This window comes from Leucoraja erinacea, chromosome 48, assembly GCF_028641065.1.
Source record: "Leucoraja erinacea ecotype New England chromosome 48, Leri_hhj_1, whole genome shotgun sequence".
Classification (NCBI taxonomy): Eukaryota; Metazoa; Chordata; class Chondrichthyes; order Rajiformes; family Rajidae; genus Leucoraja; species Leucoraja erinaceus.
This window is the reverse complement of record NC_073424.1, coordinates 705,550-732,802: the sequence shown is the minus strand read 5'-3', so window position 1 is coordinate 732,802 and position 27,253 is coordinate 705,550. Positions and strand designations below refer to the sequence as shown.

The window sequence follows — 27,253 nt, the reverse complement described above, 5'->3', positions numbered from 1 at the left end:
ACATTGAGTTCTCCAACCTACTTGCTACAACTTAGCAGCCTCTCTCAGTCCCAGTCTCAATAACCAACAATCTGTAGCCTCCGTTTGCTCTGGTATTTTATTTAATTCACGTGTTTAATCAATAATGTTTTATTATTAATATTTAATGTTTTACGCGTCATTCCTAACTGTCACTGTGTGTCATGTTATCATTTGCAGGCGGAGCACCAAGGCAAATTCCTTGTATGTGAATACTTGGCCAATAAACTTATTCGTTCATTCATTCATTCAATGTCTCAGTATTAAGTTATAGACAATAGGTGCAGAAGTAGGCCATTTGGCCCTTCGAGCCAGCACCGCCATTCAATGTGATCGTGGCTGATCATCCCCAATCAGTACCCCGTTCCTGCCTTATCCCCATATCCCCTGACTACGCTATTTTTAAGAGCCATATCTAGCTCTCTCTTGAAAGCATCACATTGTGATTACATTATAACATTGTGAGTTCTCCAACCTACTTGCTGCAACAACATGTCAAGTCAAGTCAAGAGAGTTTATTGTCATGTGTCCCAGATAGGACAATTAAATTATTGCTTGCTGCAGCACAACAGAGTATTGTAAGCATAAATACAGAACAGATCAGTGTGTCCATAAACCATAGAATATATATATATATATATATATCTATATTACTAAAACTCTGTTCTTGACCGGTTTTAGCGATCTGTGCTGCGATTTCCGGGAGAACGCCGCCACCTACTGCCGTCATTTTTGGCCACCTCGCTCAGAGCCCCCCTCCGACGTATGTGTGCCGAGGATTTTTCCCGTCGATGAAATATGACAGAGATATTAATGATTTTACAAAATTCTCCATTCTCTCTGCTGCCCCCGCTGGCAGCAGGGGGGAGGGACTATAAAACCAGGAAGTGGTGTGCCTCAATCAGTCTCTGCAAGTGGTGTGCCTCAATCAGTGCTTTGAATGACACTGACAAATGTCTACAGCACTGTGAGTACCCTTAATTTGGTTTGAAAATGAAAATATGGTTAGAGGTAAAAAAGCACTGCCTGCAAATGTTTGTTTGGGTTTGGGTTTGGGTTGAAGTAAAAAGGCACTCTCTCAATGTGATCATGGCTGGTCATCCACAATCAGTACCCCGTTCCTGCCTTCCCCCACATCCTTTGATTCCGCTAGTCCTATCTAACTCTCTTTTAAGAGTTACCTTGTCACCTCGGTACAAGTGACAATAAACTAAAGCTGACTAACTCTCTCAGTACTAATCTCATACCAATGTCTCAGTATTAACTGATAACATTGTACGTTTTCCAACCTACTTGCTGCAAAAACATACCAGCCACTCACAGTTCCAATCTCAAGCATTTTGCGTCAATCTGCAATGTTCCCGATGTTGGGGGAGTCCAGAACCAGGGGGCACACTTTAAGAGGGAGGAATAAGGGTTTCGGCCCGAAACGTTGCCTATTTCCTTCGCTACATAGATGCTGCTGCACCTGCTGAGCTTCTCCAGCACTTTTGTCTACCTGGCACAGTTTAAGAACAAGGTGTAGGCCATTTAGGATGGCGGGACTGTCATATGCTGAGAGAATGGAGCGGCAGGGCATGTACACTCTGGAATTTAGAAGGATGAGAGGGGATCTTATTGAAACATATAAGATTATTAAGGGATTGGACACGCTGGAGGCAGGAAACAAGTTGCTGATGTTGAGGGAGTCCAGAACAAGGGGCCACAGTTTAAGAATAAAGGGAAGGCTATTTAGAACGGAGATGAGGAAAAACGTTTTCACCCAGAGAGCTGTGAGTCTGTGGAATTCTCTGCCTCAGAGGGCGGTGGAGGCAGGTTCTCTGGATACTTTCAAGAGAGAGCTAGATAGGGCTCTTAACGATAGCAGAGTCAGTGTATATGGGGAGAAGGCAGGAACGGGGTGCTGATTGTGGATGATCAGCCATGATCACATTGAATGGTGGTGCTAGCTCGAGGGGCCGAATGGCCTAGTCCTGCACCTATTGTCTATTGTCAATCTCCTCTCCATACTCTGTCTTGTCATTATTTGATATCCAGCTCATTATGGAGGAGCCTTCTCCAAACCCGTAAATTGAGTTGGATTCGTATTTTGCTGCACAGTCATGAGTGCACGAGACAAGACGAGACAAGACAAGACAAGACAAGACACAAGAGAGTTTTCTCGTCATGTGTCACAGATAGGACAATGAAATTCTTGCTTACTGCAGCACAACAGAATATGTGAACATGATATAGAACAGGAGATAAAAGTTCAGTGTGTCTGTATACCTTAGACCATATATATATATACACAATAAATAACCAGATAAAGTGCAATAGGCTGTTATTGTTCCGAGTTTGTTTGAAGTTGTGTTTAATAGCCTGATGGCTGTGGGGAAAAAGCTGTACATGAACCCGGATGTTCCAGATTTCAGGCTCCTGTACCTTCTTCCCGAAGGCAGCGGAGAGATGAGTGTGTGGCCAGGATGGTGTGGGTCCTTGATGATGCTGGCAGCCTTTTTGAGGCAGCGACTGCGATGGGTCCCCTCGATGGTGGGGAGGTCATGAGTATAACAGGAGGCTGGGCACCAGTGGACTATGGTAGAGGATGATTTGTCACCTCATTGCTTGCTCAGGAAGTCGAGGATCCAGATGCAGAGGAGAGTGCTGACTCCAAGTTCCACGGGCCAATTAATCTACAAACCTGCGCATCTTTGGAGTGTGGGAGGAAACCGGGGCAAACCCATGATTTCACGGGGAAAGCGTACAACACAGCACCCGTAGTCAGGATCGAACCCAGGTTCGAGGCAGCAGTTCTACCGCCCGATGTGAGAGTTTTTATACAATTTTTTTTTACAATAAATATGATGCTCCAGATTTATTTAAACACGCAGGTAAAACAAAGAACCTACAATAAATCCGGGAGGGGATTCTGTTGCAAAATCTAGTGCGGGAAGGGAAAAAAACATGTACAGGCGACACCGAGGCTGAATTATGTGTAAGGAAAGACAAGATAAATCAGGGGGAGGCAGCTGTGGTAAACACAGAGGGAGCTCAGAATTTCCTGTTCCTGAATCAGAACGGAACATCAAAAAGAAGAAAATCCATTTATATCAAACAAAGTTTCCCGGATATGGAAACTGATCGGCTCTTGCAGGAATTAACCCGAAATGTTATCTCCGCTGGAGTAACTCAGCAGGACAAGCAGCATCTCTGTAGAAAAGGAATAGGTGACGTTTCGGGTCGAGAACCTTCTTCAGACTGAGAGACTCTCAGAAGGGTCTTGACCCAAAACATTACCTACCCCTTTTTAGCTTTACTTTTCGTTAGAGATGCAGCGCAGAATCCGGCCCTTCGGCCCACCGAGTCCGCGCCGACCAGCGATCCCTGCACATTCGCACTATCCTGCACACACTAGGGACAGTTTACAATTACACCAAGCCAATTAATCTACTAAGTCAATTACACAGTCAATTAACCTACAAACCTGTACGTCTTTGGAGTGTGGGGGGAAACTGAAGCTCTCGGAGAAAACCCACACGGCCACGGGGAGAACGTCCAAACTCCCTATGGACAGCACCTGTTGTCAGGATCAAATTCGGGTCTCTGGTGCTGCAAGGCAGTAACTCTACCGCTGCACCACCGTGTGCCCTAGGTGTGTGTTTATCATTTTTTTAAATAAGTATGTTTCAGCTTTATTTAAATATGCAGGTCAAAAATAGTAGCCTGCCTCCCGAGGCATCTTTTCTCCAGAGATGCTACCTGACCCGCTGAGTTACTACAGCTTTTTGTGTTTCAGAAGGAACTGCAGATGCTGGAAAAATCGAAGGTAGACAAAAAATGCTGGAGAAACTCAGCGGGTGAGGCAGCATCAATGGAGAAACCCGAAACGTCGCCTATTCCTTCTCTCCATAGATGCTGCCTCACCCGCTGAGTTTCTCCAGCATTTTTGTCTACCTATAGCTTTTTGTGTCTACCTTCACAGAAATAACATTTCAGGTGTATTGTGCAATTCACCTCTATCCCATTGTGCACATTGAGCTTTATCTCCAGAAATTCAGTTCAATTTAGTATTGTCCCGTGTACCGAGGTACAGTGAAAAGCTTTTGTTGCGTGCTAACCAGTCAGCAGAAAGACAATACATGATTACCATCGATCCATTTACAGTGTATGATACATAAGGGAATAACGTTTAATGCAAGGTCAAGCCTGCAAAGTTCGATCGAGGATAATCCGAGGGTAACTAAAGAGGTAGATAGTAGTTCAGCACTGCTCTCTGGTTGGGGTAGGATGATTCAGTTGCCCGATAACAGCTGGGAAGAAACTGTCCCTGAATCTAGAGGTGTGTATTTTCACACTTCTGTGCCTCTTGCCCGATGGGAGAGGGGAGAAGAGGGAGTTGTCGGGGTGAGACTGGTCCTCAAAGATGCTGCTGGCCTTGCCGGGGCGATGTGATGTATAAATGGAGCCAATAGAAAAGAGGTTGGTTTGTGTGATGGTCTGGGCTGCGTCCACAATTCGCTGCAATTTCTTGCGGTCTTGGATGGAGCTGTTCCCAAACCGTGCTGTGATGCATCCCGATAAAATGCTTCCTGCGGCGCATCTGTAGAAGTTGGTGAGAGTTGTAGCGGACATGCCGAACTTCTAGCCTTCTAAGGAAGTAGGTGTACTTTCTTGGTCGTTGCTTCAATATGGGTGGTACAGGAGAAGTTGTTGGTGATATTGACTCCTGCGAATGTGAAGCTTTCAACCATCTCCACTTCAGCGCCGTCAATGCAGACTGGGGTGTGTGAACCGCTTCACTTCCTCACGCCCATCACTATCTCCTTTGTCTAGCTGACGTTGAGAGAAAGGTTGTTGTCTGGACACCAGGACACGAGGTTCTCGATCTCCTCCCTGTACTCTGTCTCATCATCATTTGATATACGGCCCACAATGGTGGTGTCGTCTGTGAATTTGTAAATTGAATTAGATTTGTACCCGGCTGCACAGTGGGGGGTTTACAAGTGGTAAAGATGGGGGCTGAGAACGCAGCCTTGCTGAGCAGTGTTGAGGATTATGGTGGAGGATGATTTGTCCACTATCCTCACTGATTGGGGTCTGTTGGTCAGGAAGTCGAGGATCCAGTTCCAGAGATGAGTGCTGACACCGTCGCGTGAGTTTGGTGACAAGCTTGGATGGTATAATGGCATTAAAAGCAGAGCTGTAGTCTATGAATAGGACTAATGTAGGTGTCCATCTTATCCAGGTGTCCCAGGGATGAGTATAGGGCCAAGGCGATGCCATTGTTCCCAATGTTGGGGGAACATGTTCCCGATGTTGGGGGTGTCCAGAACCTGGGGCCACAGTTTAAGAATAAGGGGTAAGCCATGTAGAACAGAGACGGGGAAACACTTTTTCTCACTGAGAGTTGTGAGTCTGTGGAATTCTCTGCCTCAGAGGGCGGTGGAGGCTGGTTCTCTGGATGCTTTCAAGGGAGAGCTGGATAGGGCTCTTAAAAAATAGTGGAGTCAGGGGATACGGGGAGAAGGCAGGAACGGGCTACTGATTGGGGATGATCAGCCATGATCACATTGAATGACGGAACTGGCTCAAAGGGCCGAATGACCTCCTCCTGCACCTATTGTCTATTGTCCGTGGACCTGTTGTGGCGGAATGCTGAACTGCACTGGGTCAAGGCCGCAGGGTAGACTGGATTTAATGCGTTCCATAACTAGCCTCTCAAAACATTTCACCATGGTGAAGATCAATGCCACTGGATGGTAGTCGTTTAGGCATGAGGTCTTGCTTTTCTTCGGCACTGGGATGATGGTGGTCTTCTTGAAGCAGGTGGGCACCTCAGAATGTAGTAGGGCGAGGATAAGGTAAACTCTGTCTCTCCTTAGCACAACCAGAGCCGAATCAGCAACAGAGTTAATCAGCGGAACGGTAAGATTAGGGCTGAATGGTCTGATATACGACAGAGAATCATATAGCCTGGAAACAGGCCTTCAACCCAACTTGTCCACGCCAACCAAGATACTCCATCTAAACTAATCCCATCTGTCTGCATTTGGTCCATATCCCTCTGGACTTTAGAGATACAGCGTAGAAACAGGCCCTTCAGCCCACTGAGTCCATGCTGAGCAGCGATCACCCCCGTACACTAACAACATCCTTCACACTAGGGGCAATTTACAATTTTTACCAAAGCCAATGAACCCACATACCTGTACGTCTTTGAAGCGTGGGAGGAAACCGAAGCATATACGCACGGTCACGGGGAGAACGTACAAACTCCGTACAGACAGCACCCGTAGTCAGGATCAAACCTGAATCTTTGGAGATGTAAGGCAGCAACTCTACCGCTGCGCCATTGTGCCACCTCTCTGAACATGTCCCTGTTAAATGTTGTTATTGTACCTGCCTCAACTACCTCCTCTGGCAGCCCGCTCCATATAGCTACCGCCCGGGGTGGGAGATTGCAACCTTCACGTGGTCCGCCCTGTTTCGACGAATGCAATCAACCCGGCGTGCACAATCAAATAAGATCAAATCGAACAAGTTGTCCTCCAACGTTAGGCTGTGCACGCCATACACAAGAAAAAGAAGCTACCGCCCGCTATAAAAACGATTCCCCTGAGATTCCTATTAAAACGATTCCTAAGTTTTCAAGAGAGAGTTAGATTTAGCTCTTAGGGCTAAGGAAATCAAGGGATATGGGGGAAAAAGCTGGAACGTGGTGCTGATTTTGGATGATCAGCCACGATCATATTGAATGCCGAATGGCCAACTCCTGCGCCTATTATCTATGCACAACTTTCCCCTCTCAACTTAAGTTGTGTCCTCTGGTTCTTGACTCCCCCCGCCCTGGGTAACGGTCTCTCAGCAGTCACCCTTTTGACTCCCCTCATGACAGGATGCGGCCCGTGGACAGAATGCTTTTTCACTCACCAACGAGGCATGTCCAGAGATCCAGCTCCATCGCACTCCATGGCACCAGCATTGAGCGGCACTGCTCGAGGGTTAATGACTTGCTGTGTCGGCCCAGGCCAGCACTATGGTGGTGGTGGTGGCGGCTAAGTTAGCTTCAGCCTGCTGATGGATGTTTACAGTCACCCGATAAATCCCCAAGTCCTGTCCTGACGAGTTCAGGAAGCACACTGTCCTGTTCCACCGCTGAAATGATACTTTTCTTCCGCAATGCAAGCGTCGCAACGCAGACAAACACACACACACACACAGACGCAAAACCGATCCTGCCCTCTTCGATATACTGCGCAACAAAAAGCTGGGAAGGTCACTGAAGCATCTTGGCTCAAGTCACTTTAACGCAGCTCCCACGCTGGAGTTAAACTGCCCGCGTCACAAATGTGTCCTCAGTTGGCAGCCAGCGAGGAAGTCATCGATATCGAGGGCTGCAAACAGTTACACAATAGATGCTGCAGAGTGCCAGCGCTAGCAACAATCAAACTGCAGTTTGATGTGCTGACTTGCAGAGGAAAACTGAATTATCTTCATTGATTTACGGTGATGACAGGTCACAGTGGGAATTAAACACGGCCACACAACAGAGTCACAGAAATTGCTGGAGTAACTCAGCGGGACGGGCAACATCTCTGGAGAAAAGGGATAGGTGACCTCTTGGGTCGAGACCTTCCTTCAGACTGAGGGTCCGGGGGAGGGGGAAACGAGAGATATATGGGCGGTGATGAGGAGAGATGTAGAACAAATAAATGAAAGATATGGGGAAAAAAGTAACGATGATAAAGGAAACAGGCCATTGTTGGCTGTGGGCTAGGTGAGAACGAGTTACAGACATCCTTCAGTTTAGAACCACAGAATCAGTGGATCATGAAATCACGATGAGGACGAGGTCACACACAACTGTCCTGACTCTTGGATAGAGTTGTTCCATCCATAAGACATAGGAGCACAATTAGGCCATTCAGCCCATCAAGTTTGCTCTGGCATTCGATCAAGGCTGATCTATCTCTCCCTCTCAACCCCATTCTCCTGCCTTCTCCCTGTTTGACACCCTTAAACCCCTGTCTCACGGTGCGAGTCCACCCACGAGTGATCCCGAGTTTAAAACAAATCAAACTCGTGGTAATCACGTAGCGGGAACGTCAGAACTCGTGGACGTAACTTAGGGCTCGTAACACTAACGGCAGGTACTCGGGAAACTTGTTAACTCGTGAAAATCTTTCAACATGATGAAAGATTTCCACGAGTCACATTCAAGTCAAGTCAAGTCAAGTTTATTTGTCACATACACGTACGAGATGTGCAGTTTAATGAAAGTGGCAATGCTCGCGGATTTTTGTGCAAAAGACAAACAACAAAACAACCAAACAAATTATAAACACAATCATAACACACATATTCTTTTACATAATAAATAATGGAAGGAAAAACGTTCAGTAGAGTTAGTCCCTGGTGAGATAGGCGTTTACAGTCCGAATTGCCTCTGGGAAGAAACTCCTTCTCAATCTCTCCGTTCTCACCGCATGGCAACGGAGGCGTTTGCCTGACCGTAGCAGCTGGAACAGTCCGTTGCAGGGGTGGAAGGGGTCTCCCATGATTTTATTTGCTCTGGAGTTGCACCTCCTGTTGTATAGTTCCTGCAGGGGGGCGAGTGAAGTTCCCATAGTGCGTTCGGCCGAACGCACTACTCTCTGCAGAGCCTTCTTGTCCTTGGCAGAGCAATTCCCAAACCAGATGGTAATGTTCCCGGACAAGATGCTTTCCACCGCCGCTGCGTAGAAACACTGGAGGATCCTCGGAGACACTCTGAATTTCCTCAATTGCCTGAGGTGGTAAAGGCGCTGCCTTGCCTTACTCACGAGTGCTGAGGCGTGTGATGCCCATGTCATATCCTCGGAGATGTGGACTCCCAGATATTTAAAACAGTTCACCCTATCCACAGGATCCCCATTTATCCTCAATGGAGTGTACGTCCTCGGATGATGTGCCCTCCTAAAGTCCATGATCAGCTCCTTCGTTTTTTTGATGTTCAAGAGGAGGCTGTTATCCTGGCACCAGAGTGCTAGACCAGCCACCTCCTCCCGGTAGGCCTTCTCATCATTGTCTGAGATCAGGCCCACCACCACAGTGTCATCAGCAAACTTAATTATTGAGTTGGAGCTGAACCTAGCCACACAGTCATGTGTGTACAGGGAGTACAATAGGGGGCTGAGGACGCAACCCTGGGGCGATCCTGTGCTCAGGGTGAGGGACTCCGATGTATTCCCTCCCATCTTGACTACCTGGGGCCTGGCGGTGAGAAAGTCCAGGACCCAGGCACACAGGGAGGTGTTGAGCCCCAATTCCAGTAGCTTCCCGGCCAGTCTGGTGGGGACTATCGTGTTGAAGGCTGAACTGTAGTCTATGAACAGCATCCTCACGTAGCCCCCCTTCTGGCTGTCCAGATGGGAGAGAGCGGTGTGCAAGACCTGGGAGACCGCATCGTCCGTGGACCTGTTCGGACGGTATGCGAACTGCAACGGGTCCATGTTCCGAGGGAGGAAGGCGCAGATGTGTTTCTTCACCAGCCTTACTCTTAAAGTAAAAGTTTTAAACTTTTAAATTCGTTGTAAGAACGTAGTTGCCCCGTGAGTTTACCGTAGTGACGCGTGAGTCTACCGTGGGCACTCTTTAACTCAGCGGGACAGGCAGCATCTCTGGAGAGAAGGAATGGGTAACGGGATGACGTTTCCAAAATTCTGCTGTGTCTTTGTGTTACTCCAGCACCGTGTGTACACTTTGTCAACCAGCATCTGCCCTTTCTTGTGTATGACATTATTTGTATCCATGGCAGTTGATTGTCGCTCCCTTCAGTTTCCCAGGGGGTCGGGACGGGACTGGAGTTGGGAGGGAAAGGTTGGGGTGACTTAGTACAGGAGACATGTGTAGGAGAGATGTACTGACTGTGTGGGCAGACACTTTGGTAGTGATTGCCCATGGGGTTCACTGTCGAGGACTTCATAACGGTCCACAGAGCCATTGTCCTCCCCACCCTGTTGTATGGAGCCGAGTCATGGACCTGCAGCACCCACCCGAGTGCCCTGGAACAATACCATCAAAGATCCTTACGAAAGATTCTGAGGATCAGCTGGGAGGACAAACGCACCAACATCAGGGTTTTGGAGGAAGCCAACATGACCAGCATCACCACCACAATAATGCAGCAACAACTTCGATGGACTGGCTGTGTCATCCACACGTCCAACACACGTCTCCCTGAACAAATCCTGTAGTCTCAAGTGAAGGAAGGTCGGCGAGCCCCCGGCGGGCCAAAGAAACGCTTCAAGGACAACATCAAGAACAGCCTGAAGAAATTCCACATCACATCGAGCAACTGGGAGCACATTACACTGGACAGGCGCTCCTGGAGGAAATCCGTGCGGGAAGGTGGTGCACGTCACGAAACGGAACTACGCCGTGTGGCACAGACAAAGCGACAGCACCATAAGGAGAGAGAGGGAGAGAGAAGGGGACTCGACGACTACCAACCACCTCCAGTCTCCACCGCCCACGTTGCACCAAGGTGTGCGGCCTCTATAGACATCTGCAGAGCCACAGGTAGATGACCCTATCGAGTGGAGAGGACAGTCATACTCGTTTCAAGTGACCGCCGATGATGATGGTTTTAGTGTATCTTTAGTTTAGTATTATGTGTGGAGTGAGGTGGGTGAAACTTGTTTTAATCTCTTTCCTCGACGAAGATGAGGCTTTTCCGTATCGTATCTCTGTCCGCACTGCGGCCTAACGTCGTGGAGCTGGCTGCCTACTGCTGGGGATCGACCGGGAGCTCCAACCCCGGGACCCTGCGGACGTAACATCGTGGAGCTGGCGGTGCCTTGATTAAGGATCGAATTTGTTCCGAATTGAAAAATGTTCCCAATGTTGGGCGAGTCCAGGACCAGGGGCCACAGTCTTAGAATAAAGGGGAGGTCATTTAAGACTGAGGTACGAAAAAACTTTTTCACCCAGAGAGTTGTGAATTTGTGGAATTCCCTGCCACAGAGGGCAGTGGAGGCCAAGTCACTGGATGGATTTAAGAGAGAGTTAGATAGGGCTCTAGGGGCTAGTGGAGTCAAGGGACATGGGGAGAAGGCAGGCATGGGTTATTGATAGGGGATGATCAGCCATGATCACAATGAATGGCGGTGCTGGCTCGAAGGGCCGAATGGCCTCCTCCTGCACCTATTTTCTATGTTTCTGTGACTTCGGGAGCTCCAATCGCCCAGACTGCAGATGGTGTGGCTGGCCCGACCGCGGGAGAAAAGGAGGGAAGAAGATAAGACTTCATTGCCTTTCCATCACAGTTCGCTGTGCTGGATGTTTATGTTAATTTTTATGTACTTGTGCGTCTTGTTGCTTTTTCAGTATGACTGTATGGTTAATCAAATTATTTGTATGTTTTTTACATACTTGGCTAATAAATGAATTACAATTACAATTATATAACTCCATCAGTTCACAGCCCAGGAAAACCAAACGCAACCTATCCAATCACGCCCCGTAACTAGACTCCTCTAATCCACGCATCATCCTGGTAAATCCAGACATATTCACAAATTCACACGTTAAAGGGGTAGAATTAGGCCATTCGGCCCATCGAGTCAATCATGGCTGATCTCCGCCTCCAAATGCAGGTCAGCACCACCCCTGCAACGTTGCGTCAAAAGGATCAGAACAAAAGTATTAAATCCAAATAGTTATTTATTACACGTCTAGTTCATTGTACCCATCATCATTACAACTTGTACTTGGCTATTCCAAAGATACTACAGTGTTTCCAATAGTCTTATCAATTCTTTGTGCACACAATATGTATTACGTTCATCACGGAATACCACACATACTCCACAACCATCAGACTTAAACAGAAGGTCAGTTTTGGTCACCCCGTTAAAGGAAAATGTTGTTAAGCTGGAAAGGTTGCAGTGATGATTTCTGAGGAGGTTCAAACAAGGGTACATGACTTGAGAATTAAGGGACTGAAGTTTAGGGGTAACATGAGGGGGAACTTCTTTACTCAGAGAGTGGTGGCTGTGTGGAATGAGCTTCCAGTGAAGGTGGTGGAGGCAGGTTCGTTTTTATCATTTAAAAATAAATTGGATAGTTATATGGACGGGAAGGGAATGGAGGGTTATGGTCTGAGTGCAGGTAGATGGGACTAGGGGAGAATACGTGTTCGGCACGGACTAGAAGGGCCGAGATGGCCTGTTTCCGTGCTGTAATTGTTATATGGTTATATGGTTATTATAAGGTTGCCAGGACTGGAGGGGCTGGGCTCGTGGGAGGCTGGGCAGGCTAGGGCTCTATTTCTTGGAACGCAGGAGAATGAGAGGTGATCTTATAGAGGTGTATAAGATCATGAGAGGGATAGAGTGTAAAGAGCAGAGTCTTTTATCCAGAGTTGGGGAATCGCGAACCAGAGAACATAGGAATAAGTTGAGGGGGAAATGATTTAATAGGAACCGGAGGACCAACTTTGTTTTTTTACACTAAGGGCGATGGGTGTATGGAACGAGCTGCCAGAGCAGGTAGTTGAGGCTGGAACTATCACAAAGTTTAAGAAACATTTAGACAGGTCATAGAAACATAGAAAATAGGTGTAGGAGTAGGCCATTCGGCCCTTCGAGCCTACACCGCCATTCAATATGATCATGGCTGATCATCCAAATCAATATCCCATACCTGCCTTCTCTCCATACCCCCTGATCCCTTTAGACACAAGGGCCACATCTAACTCCCTCTTAAATCTAGCCAATGAACTGGCCTCAACTACCCTCTGTGGCAGAGAACTCCACAGATTCACCACTCTCCGTGTGAAAAATAATTTTCGCACAAGTGTGATTATAAGGTCATAATAATAGCAATAATAACTTTATTTATAAAGCACTTTAAACAACTGCAGTTGCCACAAGATAAGTGATAAGAGTAGAATTAGGCCATTTGGCCCATTCAATCATGACTGATCTATCCCTCCCTCCTAACCCTAGACAATAGACAATAGGTGCAGGAGTAGGCCATTCGGCCCTTCGAGCCAGCACCGCCATTCAATGTGATCATGGCTGATCATCCACAATCAGTACCCCGTTCCTGCCTTCTCCCCATATCCCGACTCCGCAATTTTTAAGAGCCCTATCCTAGCTCTCTCTTGAAAGCATCCAGAGAACCTGCCTCCACCACCCTCTGAGGCAGAGAATTCCACAGACTCACCAACTCTCTGACAACTCACAACTTTCATAAATCTCTACCATGGTATGAATACCCTCAGGCCTCATTATGGACTATAACTTGAATCTATCATCTTAGTTTTCTTTTGTTTAGAGATACAGCGTAGAAACAGGCCTTTCAGCCCATTGACACCAACCAGCGATCACCCTTACACTAGTTCTATCCTACACACAAGGGACAATTTACAGTCTACATTTACCCTACAAACCTGCAAGTCTTTGGAGTGTGGGAGGAAATCAAAGCAGCCAGAGAAAGCCCGCGCAGTCACAGGGAGAACATACAAACTCCGTACAGACAGCACCCGGCGTCAGGATCGAACCCTTGTCTCCAATGCTATAAGGCAGTAACTCTACCGCTGCGCCACCGTGCCACCCTATTTATTTGTCTGTTCATTTAGACCATGGCTTATCTGTACACAAACATCAGTCAGAGTCATAAAGCCATAGAGCACAGACTAAGGCCCTTCAGCCCAACTAATCCATACCAACTGTACCATTGTACACTGACAATGACAATTAAAATTGAATCTGAATCTGAATCTGAACTGAAATGCCCCACTGCACTAGTTCCATTTGCCCACGTTTAGCCCTTCCATTTACTCTATTTACACCTCTAATACTCACTCTGCCTCGGCAAGACCAGCAGTATAATCAAGGACCAGTCTCACCCCGGCCACTCTCTCTTCTCCCCTCTCCCATCAGGCAACAGGTACAGAAGTGGATTCAGGGACAGTTTCTTCCCAGCTGTTATCAGGCAATTGAACCATCCTAGCAACACCTGGGGAGCGGTCCTGAGCTATTATCTACTTCATTGGAGACCCTCGGACTTCTTTTAATTGGAATTTACTGATCTTTATCTGGCACTAAAATTATGTTCTTAATGCAGTATGTGTACACTGTGAATGGCTCCATACACATTGTCTTTCCGCTGACCGGATAGATAGCACGCCACAAAAGTTTTTCACAGTACCTCGGTCCACGTAACAATAAACAAAACTCATCTTTGAAATGTTGTTTATTAATGTTTAGTGTTTTCTGAGCCATTCGTAACTGTCACTGTATGTCATGTTGTTACTTGTGGGCGGAGCACCAAGGCAAATTCCTTGTATGTGAATACTTGGCCAATAAACGTACTTACTTAAACTTACTTACTTGTTTTTGTACCTACCTCAACTCCCTCCTCTGGCAGTTCGTTCCATACACCCATACACTGTGTGAAAATGTTGCCCCTCAGGTTCCTATTAAATATTTCCCCTCTCACCTGAAACCTATCTATTCCCCTCATGATTTTGTACATCTTGATATGGTCACCCTCATCCTCCTGCGCTTCAGGGAATGAAGTACTAGCATGCTCAAACCATGTCTAGACCAGGTCCTCGAGCCCTGGCAACATACTTGTACATCGTCTCTGCAAGCTTTCCAACTTAATGACATTTGCAGCACTTTCTTGAGGCAACAATAGACAATATGTGCAGGAGTCGGCCTTTAAGCCCTTCGAGCCAGCACATGGCTGATCATCCCCAATCAGTACCCTGTTCCTGCCTTCTCCCCATATCCCTTGACTCCGCTATCTTTAAGAGCCCTATCTAACTCTCTCTTGAAAGCATCCAGAGAATTGGCCTCCGCTGCCTACTCAGGCAAAGAATTCTACATATTCACAACTCTCTGGGTGAAAATGTTTTTCCGCATCTCTGTTCTAAATGGCCTACCCCTTATTCTTAAAACTGTGGCCCCTGGTTCTGGACACCCCCAACATTGGGAACATGTTTCCTGCCTCTAGCGTGTCCAATCCCTTAATAATCTTATATGTTTCAAAAAGATCCAAGACGGCGCCAGCCAGCGGCGACTTATTGCTAACGGCAAAACAGAAGAGGTAGATTACCTACAGCAACGAGCAACTTACCTGGATAGGAAAAACGATACAATGGTATATGGACACACTGATCTGTTCTGTATTTATGCCTTCTATATTCTGTTGTGCTGAAGCAAAGCAAGAATTTCATTGTCCTATCTGGGACACATGACAATTAACTCTCTTGAGTCTTGAATCTTGAACTCCAGAGTGTACAAGCCCAGCTGCTCCATTCTCTCAGCATATGACAGTCCCGCCATCCCGGGAATTAACCTTATAAACCTACGCTGCACTCCCTCAATAGCAAGAATGTCCTTCCTCAAATTAGGAGACCAAATCTGCAAACAATACTCCAGGTATGGTCTCGCTAGGGCTCTGTACAACTGCAGAAGGACCTCTTTGCTCCTATACTCAACTCCTCTTGTTATGAAGGCCAACATGCCATTAGCTTTATTCACTGCCCGTTGTGCCTGCATGCTTACAGACATCAGTCCTACCTGCAACGCCCATCCTGAGGACGCTCTTTCATGAAAAACTTGTGGGTTCACCCACTGACGTGCACTAAACGGGGTAAAATTCCCTCCTTCATACTTGATGACCGTAAAGTTAATTGGTTTACAAGTTGCAGGAGTTCCCTCTCAACCCCATTCTCCTGCCTTCTCCCCATAACCCCCGACACCCGTCCTAATCAAGAATATGCCAATCTGTGCATTAAAAATATCCACTGACTTGACCTCCACAGCCATCGGTGGCAAAGAAATCCACAGATTCACCACCCTCTGACCAAAGAAATTCCTCCTCATCTCCTTTTTCAAGGTACGTCCTTATATCTTGAGGCTGTGTCCTCTGGTCCTGGACTCTCCCATTAGGATAGTGTTATTGTGCGGGGATCGCTGGTCAGCGCGGACACGGTGGCCCAAGGGCCTGTTTCCGCGTGTAATCGCCAAACTAAACTAATAGTCTGAAGAAGCATCTAAACCCGAAATGCCACCCATTCCTTCTCACCCATGCCTGTCCCGCTGAGTTATTCCAGCTTTTTGTGTCTAAACTATTGGAAAAATCGGAATATAAAATAGGACCAACTGGATTTGCACTAACAAAAAACCTTTGCAAAACTACGTAGAACTGAATGCCGTGGTATGTCAGAGGCGTGTTCTAAGCTAACAATATTTCAAAGAAGTTTCCCCAATTACGGCCTAAAAACGGCGAAAAAACGAATACTTAAATTTTGGAAACAGACAACAGTCCCTACAGTGAAGATGTGGATTACAGACATGTCCGAGACACTACACTTGGAAAACATTAGCTTCACTTGGCGGAAAAACCAGATGAATTTCTTAAGACATGGACACCCTTTACTGAATTTTTACAACAATAGTATGGTGAAACACAAATTTAAATTTAAATCCGATGCTACGTTGGGTGAGGGGGTGGGCGGAAGGTATATCTCCATCTTTTCTTATTCCTCTTTCTCTCTGCTGCACTGCTTTGGCAGCTCAGGGGACGTTTTCTCATTCCTTCCTATTCTATTCACTTTTTCCTTTCTTTTCTTGCTTTCCCTTTGTTTCAATTTTTCAATTGAGGTTATAAGGTTAAAAATGAACTGTATAACAATTGTATAATTCTAGATGCCGAACGTTTTCTCTTTTTACAATTGGTTCTAATGAAATTAAAATAAAAAAAGAACTGAATGGCGTGTGCTGTGACAATTCTATGCTTCAAGCAGCAAAGTGGTCGAGCCTTTTGTATACATAGTACAAACAACTCAGAACAAGTACGAGATCTTGCAAGAGCAATTATAGTGTTTACGGCAGAGGAAGCCTCAAATATGTCAAGTCTTGCAAGGATGCCTTTGAAATGGAAGCATAGTTGCTCACGTGTAGAGCAATGCTGCCTTATTCTGCTGCCTTAATACGAGCAGCGTTATTTACTCATTGGAAACATAGAAACATAGATTAGGTGGGATCCAGCTGGCTACTGGCCCATGCACTCTTCAATGTGTTCCAACATTTCAGTTGCACCTGCAGAAGCAACAATGCTAAATGCCTGCAGGGCGCAGCGGTAGAGTTGCTGCCTCACAGCGCCAGAGACCCGGGTTCGATCCTGACTACGGGCGCTGTCTGTACGGAGTTTGTACGTTCTCCCCGTGACGTGCGTGGGTTTTCTCCGAGATCTTCGGTTTCCTCCCACACTCCAAAGACGTGCGGGTTTGTAGGTTAATTGGCTTGGTATAATTGGCCCAACTGTGTGTGTGTGTAGGGTAGTGTTAGCGTGCGGGGATCGTTGGTCGGTGCAGACTCAGTGGGACTCAGTGTTTAAATCTGAAGCTTTAGAAATAACTTTCTTTTCCAAAAGTGTATGTCTTTTCCACGTTGTATGTCTAAACTAAACTAAAAGAAACACAATAGACTACAGATGCTGGAATCTCGAGCAAAACACAAAGTGCTGGGGTATGAGTGGCACCACAGTAGAGTTGCTGCCTCACAGCACCAGAGACCTGGTTCCTTCCTGACTACAGGAGCTGTCCATACGGAGTTTGGACGTTGTCCCTGCGACCGCGTGGGTTGCTCCGGTTTCTTCCCACATCCCAAAGACGTGCAGGTTTGTAGGTTATTAGCTTTCTGTAAACTTCCGATTACAGGTGGCCGATTGGGAAAGGGGGAGATGCAGCGAGACCTGGGTGTCATGGTACACCAGTCATTGAAGGTAGGCATGCAGGTGCAGCAGGCAGTAAAGAAAGCGAATGGTATGTTAGCTTTCATTGCAAAAGGATTTGAGTATAGGAGCAGAGAGGTTCTACTGCAGTTGTACAGGGTCTTGGTGAGACCACACCTGGAGTATTGCGTACAGTTTTGGTCTCCAAATCTGAGGAAGGACATTATTGCCATAGAGGGAGTGCAGAGACGGTTCACCAGACTGATTCCTGGGATGTCAGGACTGTCTTATGAAGAAAGACTGGATAGACTTGGTTTATACTCTCTAGAATTTAGAAGATTGAGAGGGGATCTTATAGAAACTTACAAAATTCTTAAGGGGTTGGACAGGCTAGATGCAGGAAGATTGTTCCCGATGTTAGGGAAGTCCAGGACAAGGGGTCACAGCTTAAGGATAAAGGGGAAATCCTTTAAAACCGAGATGAGAAGAACTTTTTTCACGCAGAGAGTGGTGAATCTCTGGAACTCTCTGCCACAGAGGGTAGTTGAGGCCAGTTCATTGGCTATATTTAAGAGGGAGTTAGATGTGGCCCTTGTGGCTAAGGGGATCAGGGGGTATGGAGAGAAGGCAGGTACGGGATACTGAGTTGGATGATCAGCCATGATCATATTGAATGGCGGTGCAGGCTCGAAGGGCCGAATGGCCTACTCCTGCACCTAATTTCTATGTTTCTATGTTTCCCCCAGAGTGTAGGATGCAAAACTGGAATTAAATAAAACTATATTCTATCACAGATCATCTTGGAACATATTAACATAGAAACATAGAAAATAGGTGCAGGAGGAGGGAGTCCGGAAAATGGTGTCCTTTTTGAGACCTACGCCGGCCATCCCGGCAGCTGCAGTAAAGACGTGATGGCGCAAGAAGGGGCGAGCCGTCCAGCGGAGTGACAGCAGAAGGGACCAATCCGTGAGAAAAAGTGTTTCCTCGTCTCCACTCTAAATGGTTTACTCCTTATTCTTAAACTGTGGCGTTCAAGAAGGAACTGCAGATGCTGGAAGATCGAAGGTACACAAAAATGCTGGAGAAACTCAGCGGGTGCAGCAGCATCTATGGAGCGAAGGAAATAGGCGACGTTTCGAGCCGAAACCCTTCTTCAGACTGAAGAAGGGTTTCAGCCCGAAACGTCGCCTATTTCCTTCACTTCTTAAACTGTGGCTATTGAACTGTTAAACTGTTGGTAGGATGGTTCACAGCACAGAAACATGCCCTTTGGTACACAGTGACCAGTCAATCCTGATCTCAGGTGCCGTCGGTGTGGATCCTCCTTCTCCAAAGATGCTGCCTGACCCGCTGAGTAACTCCAGCACTTTGTGCCTATCTTCACAAGAATGACTGCAGTGGGATAAAGATCATAGAACATAGAAAAGTCCATAGCCGGTATCAATCTCCCGTTCACACTCGTTCTATGTTATTCCACATTGCATTAATTCCTGACACGTTGCTCAGCGTGGACAAGTTGGGCCGTAGGGCCTGACTCCATGCTCCTTTCTCTTAGGCCCCCTTCAGTCGTGGCTGACCATGGGTGGCTCCAGGGTTGGAGGATGCCAGTGCGTGACTTTGTTTACGTGGGGAGACTGGTGCACAGACAGCCACACCACGGTCCTTGACAGATCTGGGTCACGATCCAGTGGCATGGAGTCCAAGACGGCCGGAGACCATTTTCTGCTGCAGCCTTCATCCGCCTGCCCAGCCGTTGTGACGCTCCACTAAGGTCAGCCATCGTCTGTGGCGCTCCACGAAGGTCAGCAGCTTATTTGGAGGTTGGAGAGAGTGGCGGGGCGACACTGTTGCAGCGGCCCCTACAGCCTGTCTGTCTTTTTTTTTTTTTTTTTCTAGTTAAGTGTAGTTGTTCGTGTTTTTAATTGTGTTTTTAACTGTGTATATGTGGGGGGGGGGGGGGGAAACTTAAAAAAAATCTCTTCCCTGCACTGGAGACCCGACCTTTTCCCTGTCGGGTCTCCGTTGTCGTTGGGGCCTAGCACCGTGGAGCGGCCTCCAGCTGGAACGACCTGGAGGCTCCAGTCTCGGAGCCTGCGGTCTCACCATCTTGGGGCTGGCCGGCCTCGGAGCGTGGGGAGCGGTGGTGGCTCGCTGCTGCAGCCCGACTCTGGAGCACGGAGGCTCCAGCAACGCAGCTTCTGTGGACTGTCGGGATATCGGGAGCTCGCGGGTCCGGGTGAGAGACCGCTTTCCGGAGCTCCCGCAACGTAACTTCTCCAGCCAGTGTCGCGGGGTTGGAACGACCCGGAGCGACGCCGTACATCCCCCGGCGCGGCTTAATGGCCGCGGGACATTGCAGCGCCCGCCGGGGGCTCCAACTTTGTGACTTTTAGACCGGGGGCGGGACCGGACATCGCCCGGCGCGGCCTAAAATGGCCGTGATACTTACCATCGCCCGCCTGGGGCTTGGATATCGGGGGAAAAATGGAGAACAGGGGAGAGAAAAGACTTTGCCTTCCATCACAGTGAGGAGGAGATTCACTGTGATGGATGTTTCTGTAAATTGAATTGTGTATGTGTCTCTAGGAAACTGTCTTTATTTGTATGGCTGTGGAAACGGAGTTTCGTTTGAGCCTCACTGAGGTTCAAATGACATGTAATAAATATTGTATTGTCCTCCGCCTGAGGTCTTGGTTGGATTGCTCTTTGTCAAAGACCTCTCCCTCGACCTTACCCCCATGGGTGGCCCTACCAGGAGCATAGATAGCTCCAGACGGCATCGCTCTCAGGATCACACATGCTTCTCCACCACGACAAGGTGACAATCCACGGACAATCCGTGCTCCATGATGATGATATTAAGGGCAATTCATAGAGGCCAATTAACCTACAAACCTAAAAGTGCCCGGAGGAAACCCGAGCACCCGGAGGAAACCCACGCAGTGACAGCAAAAACGCGCAAACTCCACACAGACAGCGCCAGAGCTAAGGATTGAACCCAGGTCTCTGGTCCTTTGAGGCAGCAGCTCTACCAGCTCTGCTGCGCCACTGTGCCATTTTTTCTAAAGAACGCTTCAGCTCAGTCCACAAGAGTTACCCTGTCCTCCAGGTATTGTTTCCGCCAGCACTAGGGGCAGCACGGTGGAACAGCGGCAGAGTTGCTGCCTCACAGCGCCAGAGACCCGGGCTCAATTCTGACTGTGGGTGCTGTCTGTACGGAGTTTGGACTCGTGACAGCGTGGGTTTTCTCCGGATGCTCCCGGTTTCCTCCCACGCTCCAAAGACGTGCAGGTTTGTTGGTTAATCGGCTTCGGTAAAATTGTCCCTAATGTGTAGGAGAGTGCTCGTGTACGGGGATCATTGGTCGGGCGGCACTGACTTGCTGGGCCGAGGGGCCTGTTTCCACACTGTATGACAAAATTCTAAACACTTTGTGTTGAGGGTAAATGCTTGGATGCATGGCAATCCTGCTGAGTTACACAATCAGGATCTGGGGCTTGGGGATGCGCGCCTTGCATGTGTTTTTGCAGCTGCGAGGTCAACCAGTACATTTTCATACTTCAGAAATAACTTTACCATCAGGGGAAAGTGGCCTAATTCCTCAAGCACCATGAAATTAGTATGAACCCAGGGTTGGACCCAAGTGTATTCTGCAGCATGTGGAGACACTATGTTTTCTCAGCGGACTTATTTGGCTTTCTTTTATAATGTAGGCTGGATAAACCCTGGCTGAAACACTACACTGGTTCTGCAGCGGTTTGAAAACACACCATTTTTTTAGTTCCGTTTAATTACGGTCATGTGTGGAGACGTACGCGTGTACAAGGCGTCACGGTGGCGCAGCGGTAAAGTTGCTGCCTCACAGTGCCAGGGACCCGGGTTCCGTCCCGACTACGGGCGCTTGTCTGTACAGAGTTTGTACGTTCTCCCCGTAACCTGAGTGGGTTTCCTCCCACACTCCAAAGACGTACAGGTTTGTAGGTTAATTGGCTTGGTATAAATGTAAAATTGTTCCTGGTGTGTGTAGATAGTTTTAAAGTGCGGGGATCGCTGGTGGGGCCGAAGGACATGTTTCCGTGTGTATCTCTAAACCAGGGGTTCCCAACCTTTTTCATCTTGTTTACCCCTGGCAACTTTAATAGCACTTAATATTATTTAACTTATTTATGAACAATTAATGATGAACAGATACCGGTATACCAGAACCAAACACAGTCAATGAGAAAAAATATGTAGACATCCAGAATCAACACATTTACCCCCTGGGTAGGTGAAATCTACCCCCTGGAGGTAAATGTGCCCCAGGTTGGGAACCCTTGGATTAAGGTGAGAGAGGAAAGATTTCTTCCCCCCACCTCTCCTCATCCCTACCCTCCATACCCCTCGCCTCACCTCCCGTTCTGTCTCACCTCCCTTTCCACCTCTCATTCCCTCTACCTCCCTTTCTCTTTCCCTGTCCCCCTCCCTCTCTCTCCCTCTACCCCTCTCTCTCCCAACCTCTCCATCCCCTCATCCCACCCATCCCTCCTCTCCTCCCTCTTTCTCCCTCTCCACCCTCTGTACCCCCCTCACTCCCTCCCTCTCCATCTCTCTCTCTCGTTCCCATCCGCATCTCTCCACATATTTCTCTCTCTCCCTTGCTCCAAACTAAACTGTGAAAATGTTTGTTCTGTGTATTACCCGGTCAGATTACCTAATTTATAAGTGATTGGAGCAGAATTAAAGCCCTGTCTCACGGTACGAGTTCATTCCAAGAGCTTTCCCGAGTTTGCCCTGATTCGAACTCGGAGATTTACGATAATGGCCGCTCGTCGGTACTCGGGGCTCTCGTGGACATTTTTCAACATGTTGAAAAATCTTCCCGTGTTTACCTGCCGTTAGCGAGTCTTCCAGAGTACCTGCCGTTAGCGCGATGAGACGTCCCCAAGCTCCGACGTACCTGCTACGTTCATTCTCCGTGCTTACCACGAGTTTGATTTTTTTTAAACTCGGGAGAGCTCTTGGAATAAACTCGTACCGTGGGACAGGGCTTTTGGGCCATACCCTGCCATTCAATCAAGGCTGATCTATCTCTCCCTCCTAACCCCATTCTCCTGCCTTCTCCCCATAACAATCACACCCCGACTAATCAATATATACTAATCAACATACTGTACATGAGTCCAACAGATCTTCTTCTACAATAGCATGCAGAGAGACGCCACATTCCGGTGGCATCTTATAACTTCCAAGCCTTTGAAAAGTCCGATCTTGGCACAAGGAGATGTGAATTTTCTTATTTCCTCGCAAGTTTAGTTTAGTTTAGTTTGTTGTCACGGGTACCAAGGTAGAGTTGCGTGCTATCCAGTCAGCGGAAAGACAATACATGATTACGATCGTGCCGTCCACGGTGTATGATGAAGGGAATAACATTACGTGTAAGATAAAGTCCAATAAAATCCAATGAAAGATATTCCGAGGGTCTCCAATGAGGTAGATAGTAGCTCAGGAATGTTCTCTAATTGTTGATAGGATGGTTCAGTTGCCTGATAACAGCTGGGAAGAAACTGTCCCTGAATCTGGAGGTGTGCATTTTCTACCAACAACTGGAGAGCAGTGCTGCCCTCCCATCTGCCCCATTGGAGACCCTCGAACAATCTTTAATCGGACTTTACCTTGCAACTGACAATAGGTGCAGGAGTAGGCCATTCGGCCCTTTGAGCCAGCACCGCCATTCAATGTGATCATGTCTGATCATCCCCAATCAGTACCCCGTTCCTGCCTTCTCCCCATATCCCCTGACTCCGCTATCTTTAAGAGCCCTATCCAGCTCTCTCTTGAAAGCATCCAGAGAACCTGCCTCCATCGCCCTCTGAGGCAGAGAATTCCACAGACTCACCATTCTCTGTGAGAAAAGGCGTTTCCTCATCTCCATTCTAAATGGCTTACTCCTTATTCTTAAACTGTGGCCCCAGGTTCTGGACTCCCCCAACATCAGGAACATGTTTCCTGCCTCTAGCGTGTCCAAACCCTTAACAATCTATATGTTTCTATGCACTAAACGTTATTCCCTTATCATGTATCTATACACTGTAAATGGCTTGATTGTCTTTCCCCTAAGTAGTTTGCACACAACAAAAGCTTTTCACTGCTTTTTCCCCCATAACGCTTGATTCCTTTAGCCCAAAGAGCTCTATCTAACTCTCTCTTGAAAACATCCAATGGATTGGCCTCCACTGCCTTCTGTGGCAGAGAATTCCACAGACTCACAACTTTCTGGGTAAAAATGTTTTTCCTCATCTCAGTCCTAAATGGCCTACCCCTTAATCTTAAACATTTAGACCTTGGTTCTCGGCTCCCCCAACATTGGGAACATTTTTCCTAACATCTGGCCTGTGCAATCCTCTAAGAATTGGACACCGAGCCAAGGGAAACATCAACACTGCATCCACCCCGTAACTCTCCATGGATATTCTGCACACTTCAATGAGATCATCAATGAGATCACCGAGTCTGGAACTCTGCCATATCTGAGTCAGCCTGTGATGAGCATCACCCTATAATAGCGAACAGTGAAAGGCCTGGATAGAGTGGATGTGGAGAGGATGTTTCCACTCGTGTGAGAGTCTAGCACCAGAGGCCTTAGCCTCAGAATTAAAGGACATACCTTTGGAAAGGAGATAAGATGGAATTTCTTTAGTTAGAAGGTGGTGAATATGTGGAATTCATTGCCACAGACGGCTGTGGAGGCCAAGTCAATGGATATTTTAAGGCGGAGATTGACAGATTCTTCATTAGTACGGGTGTCAGGGGTTATGGGGAGAAGGCAGGAGAATGAGGTTAGGAGGGAAAGGTAGATCAGTCATGATCCATTGGTAAAGTCAACTTGATTGACCGAATGGCTTTATTGTGCTCCTGGATCTTATGAACTTTTACCACAGTTTATGTAAATTTTTGAATTATATTGCTTCCGTTCCTGAGAAAGCGTGGCGTAGATGGAGTCCATTGAGGACGACTGCAAGGCAAGGGTTTGAGCTTGGGGGGGAGGGGGGGGGGGTTGTGAGGGGAGAGGCGGGTATGTGTGATGGACTGGGCTGCATTCACACTCTCTGCAGTGCACAACTCTCTGTAGTTTCTTGTGCTCTTGGGCCAAAATGCTGCCATACCAAACCGAGATAGATCTGAGTAGGATATTTGTTTGCGGTGTAACCAGACAAGTTGGTACAGTTGACCTCCCTTTGCCTTTTAAGCAAGTAGAAGCATTGATGTGTTTTGTGTCTGAAGAAGGGTCTCGACACAAACGTCACTTATGCATGTTCTCCAGAGATGCTGCTTGACCTGCTGAGTTAGTCCAGTACTTTGTGTCCTTTTGATACGTTTTGAATAGGTGACGTTTTGGATCAGGACCCTTCTTCAGATTTTATCTTTTTGTAAGGGGAAAAGTGCTGGAATAACTCAGCGGGTCAGGCAGCTGCTCTGGAGAAAATGGATAGAAACATAGATGATAGGTGCAGAAGGAGGCCATTCGGCCCTTCGAGCCAACACCACCATTCATTGTGATCATGGCTGATCGTCCCCTATCAATAACCAGTGCCTGCCTTCTCCCCTTGACTCCACGAGCCCCTAGAGCTCAATCTAACTCTCTCTTAAATCCATCCAGTGATTTGGCCTCCACTGCCCTCTGCGGAGGGAATTCCATAAATTTACAACTCTCTGGATGAAAAAGTTTTTTCTCACCTCAGTCTTAAATGGCCTCCCCTTTATTCTAAGATTGTGGCCCCTGGTTCTGGACTCACCCAACATTGGGAACATTTTTCCTGCATCTAGCTTGTACAGTCCTTTTATAATTTTATATGTTTCTATAAGATCCCCCTCATCCTTCTAAACTCCAGTGAATACAAGATGAATAGATGAAGTTTGGGGTCAGGATCCTTCTTCAGACTGATACACTGACACACTAAGAGTTCTTCTTGAGTCTGAAGAAGCCTCCCCAAACTGAAACGGCGGAGTGACCCGCTGAGTTACTCCAGCATTTGTGTCTTTTTTTTTGTAAACCAGCATCTGCAGTTTCTGTTTCTACACATTGATGTGGCTGGTCCAGGACAAATTGGTCGATGCATTTATACTTAGGAACTTCAAGCCCATCTATTTGCTGATTACCTGAGATGCGCATACAAACTCATCCATGGCAATCACCGTGAACTTCAGACAGCAAGCATGCAGCAAAAAACACAACAAAAACCAGGTGCACATAAAAGTTTGCAACACATAAATCAAAACTGTGACAAAATTGGAAATAAGCAAATGTGACCCTGGATTGTGAGTGAGGGGAGGACGGGGTCAGGAGCAAAGATACTAGAAGAGCTCCTCTAGTATCTTTGGTCAGGAGGCAGGGAGCGGGAGAAGTCATGAAATTAGGGTGTGGGAGAGGCCAAGTCAAGTCAAGTCAAGTTTATTCGTCACATACACAAACGAGATGTGCAGTGAAATGAAAAGTGGCAATGCTCGCGGACTTTGGGCAAAAAACAAACAAACTACAAACAGAATGGAACAGAATCACATATTCTTTTACATTTTACATATTGTTGGTGAAATGGAAAAAGGAAAAAAAAAACACCAATTTAAAAAAAAACCAAAACAGTAGAATGGTAGAGTAAAGTTAGTCCCTGGTGAGGTAGGTCCTATAGCGGAGTGAGGCTAGGAGTCAGGACGGATGGGGTCAGAGGGCAAGTGGGACGGAGTGAATATGGGTCAACGGGGAAAGTAGGGTCAAGGGGCAAAGAGGGTGGATGGAGTCAGGGGTCAAAGATCAAGGGGGAGGATGGTGTCAGGGGTGACTGGGGCAGTGAGGGAAAGGGGCCATAAACCGAGTGGGAGGGGGTCAGGGGTCAGAGGGCGCGGGCTGGCATCGACTGCCCCTAGACAACCCCTGACCTCTGAGCAGGAGAGGAGGGGCCGGATTCGCGGCTGCTGCCCCCCCCCCGCCCAGGCTGCCCTACCGGAGCGTGGGCCCGATGCACGCCGACTCTGTGCTCTCGATCTCCCGCAGGATGCGCTCGTGCTCGTGCTCGGCCGCTGCCGTCTCCTGTCGCTCGTGCCGCTCGTGCCCCGCCGCCGCCGCCGCCGCCATCTGGCCCCCGCCCTCCCGCCCCCCGGCTGTTGTGTTGTTGCTGATGGTCCCCGGCACTGGGCGGGGCCTGCTGGGCGTCATCACGTCATGACGTTAGTGGGGTGGGCGGATGGCGGGAGATGTAGTCCACGTTCCACTGGCTACAGCCGTGTACTGGGGGAGGGGGACAGACGGCATGACGGGAGATGTAGTCCATGTGGTATAGAAACATAGAAATTAGGTGCAGGAGTAGGCCATTCAGCCCTTCGAGCCTGCACCGCCATTCAATATGATCATGGCTGATCATCCAACTCAGTATCCCGTACCTGCCTTCTCTCCATACCCTCTGATCCCTTTAGCCACAAGGGCCACATCTAACTCCCTCTTAAATATAGCCAATGAACTGGCCTCAACTACCCTCTGTGGCAG

General features: G+C 47.7%; 1 protein-coding gene across 1 annotated transcript in view; it reads right to left on the bottom strand.

The window, feature by feature from the left end:
• Positions 1–26,856, bottom strand: part of LOC129715027 (exocyst complex component 6B-like) — a 274,298-nt gene extending 247,442 nt beyond the window's left edge. Inside the window, exon 1 of the mRNA XM_055664851.1 lies at positions 26,715–26,856. Coding sequence (XP_055520826.1) covers positions 26,715–26,845 — 131 coding nt within the window. The 5' untranslated portion in view covers positions 26,846–26,856. The remainder of the gene's footprint in view (positions 1–26,714) is intronic.
• Positions 26,857–27,253: the final 397 nt, after the last annotated feature.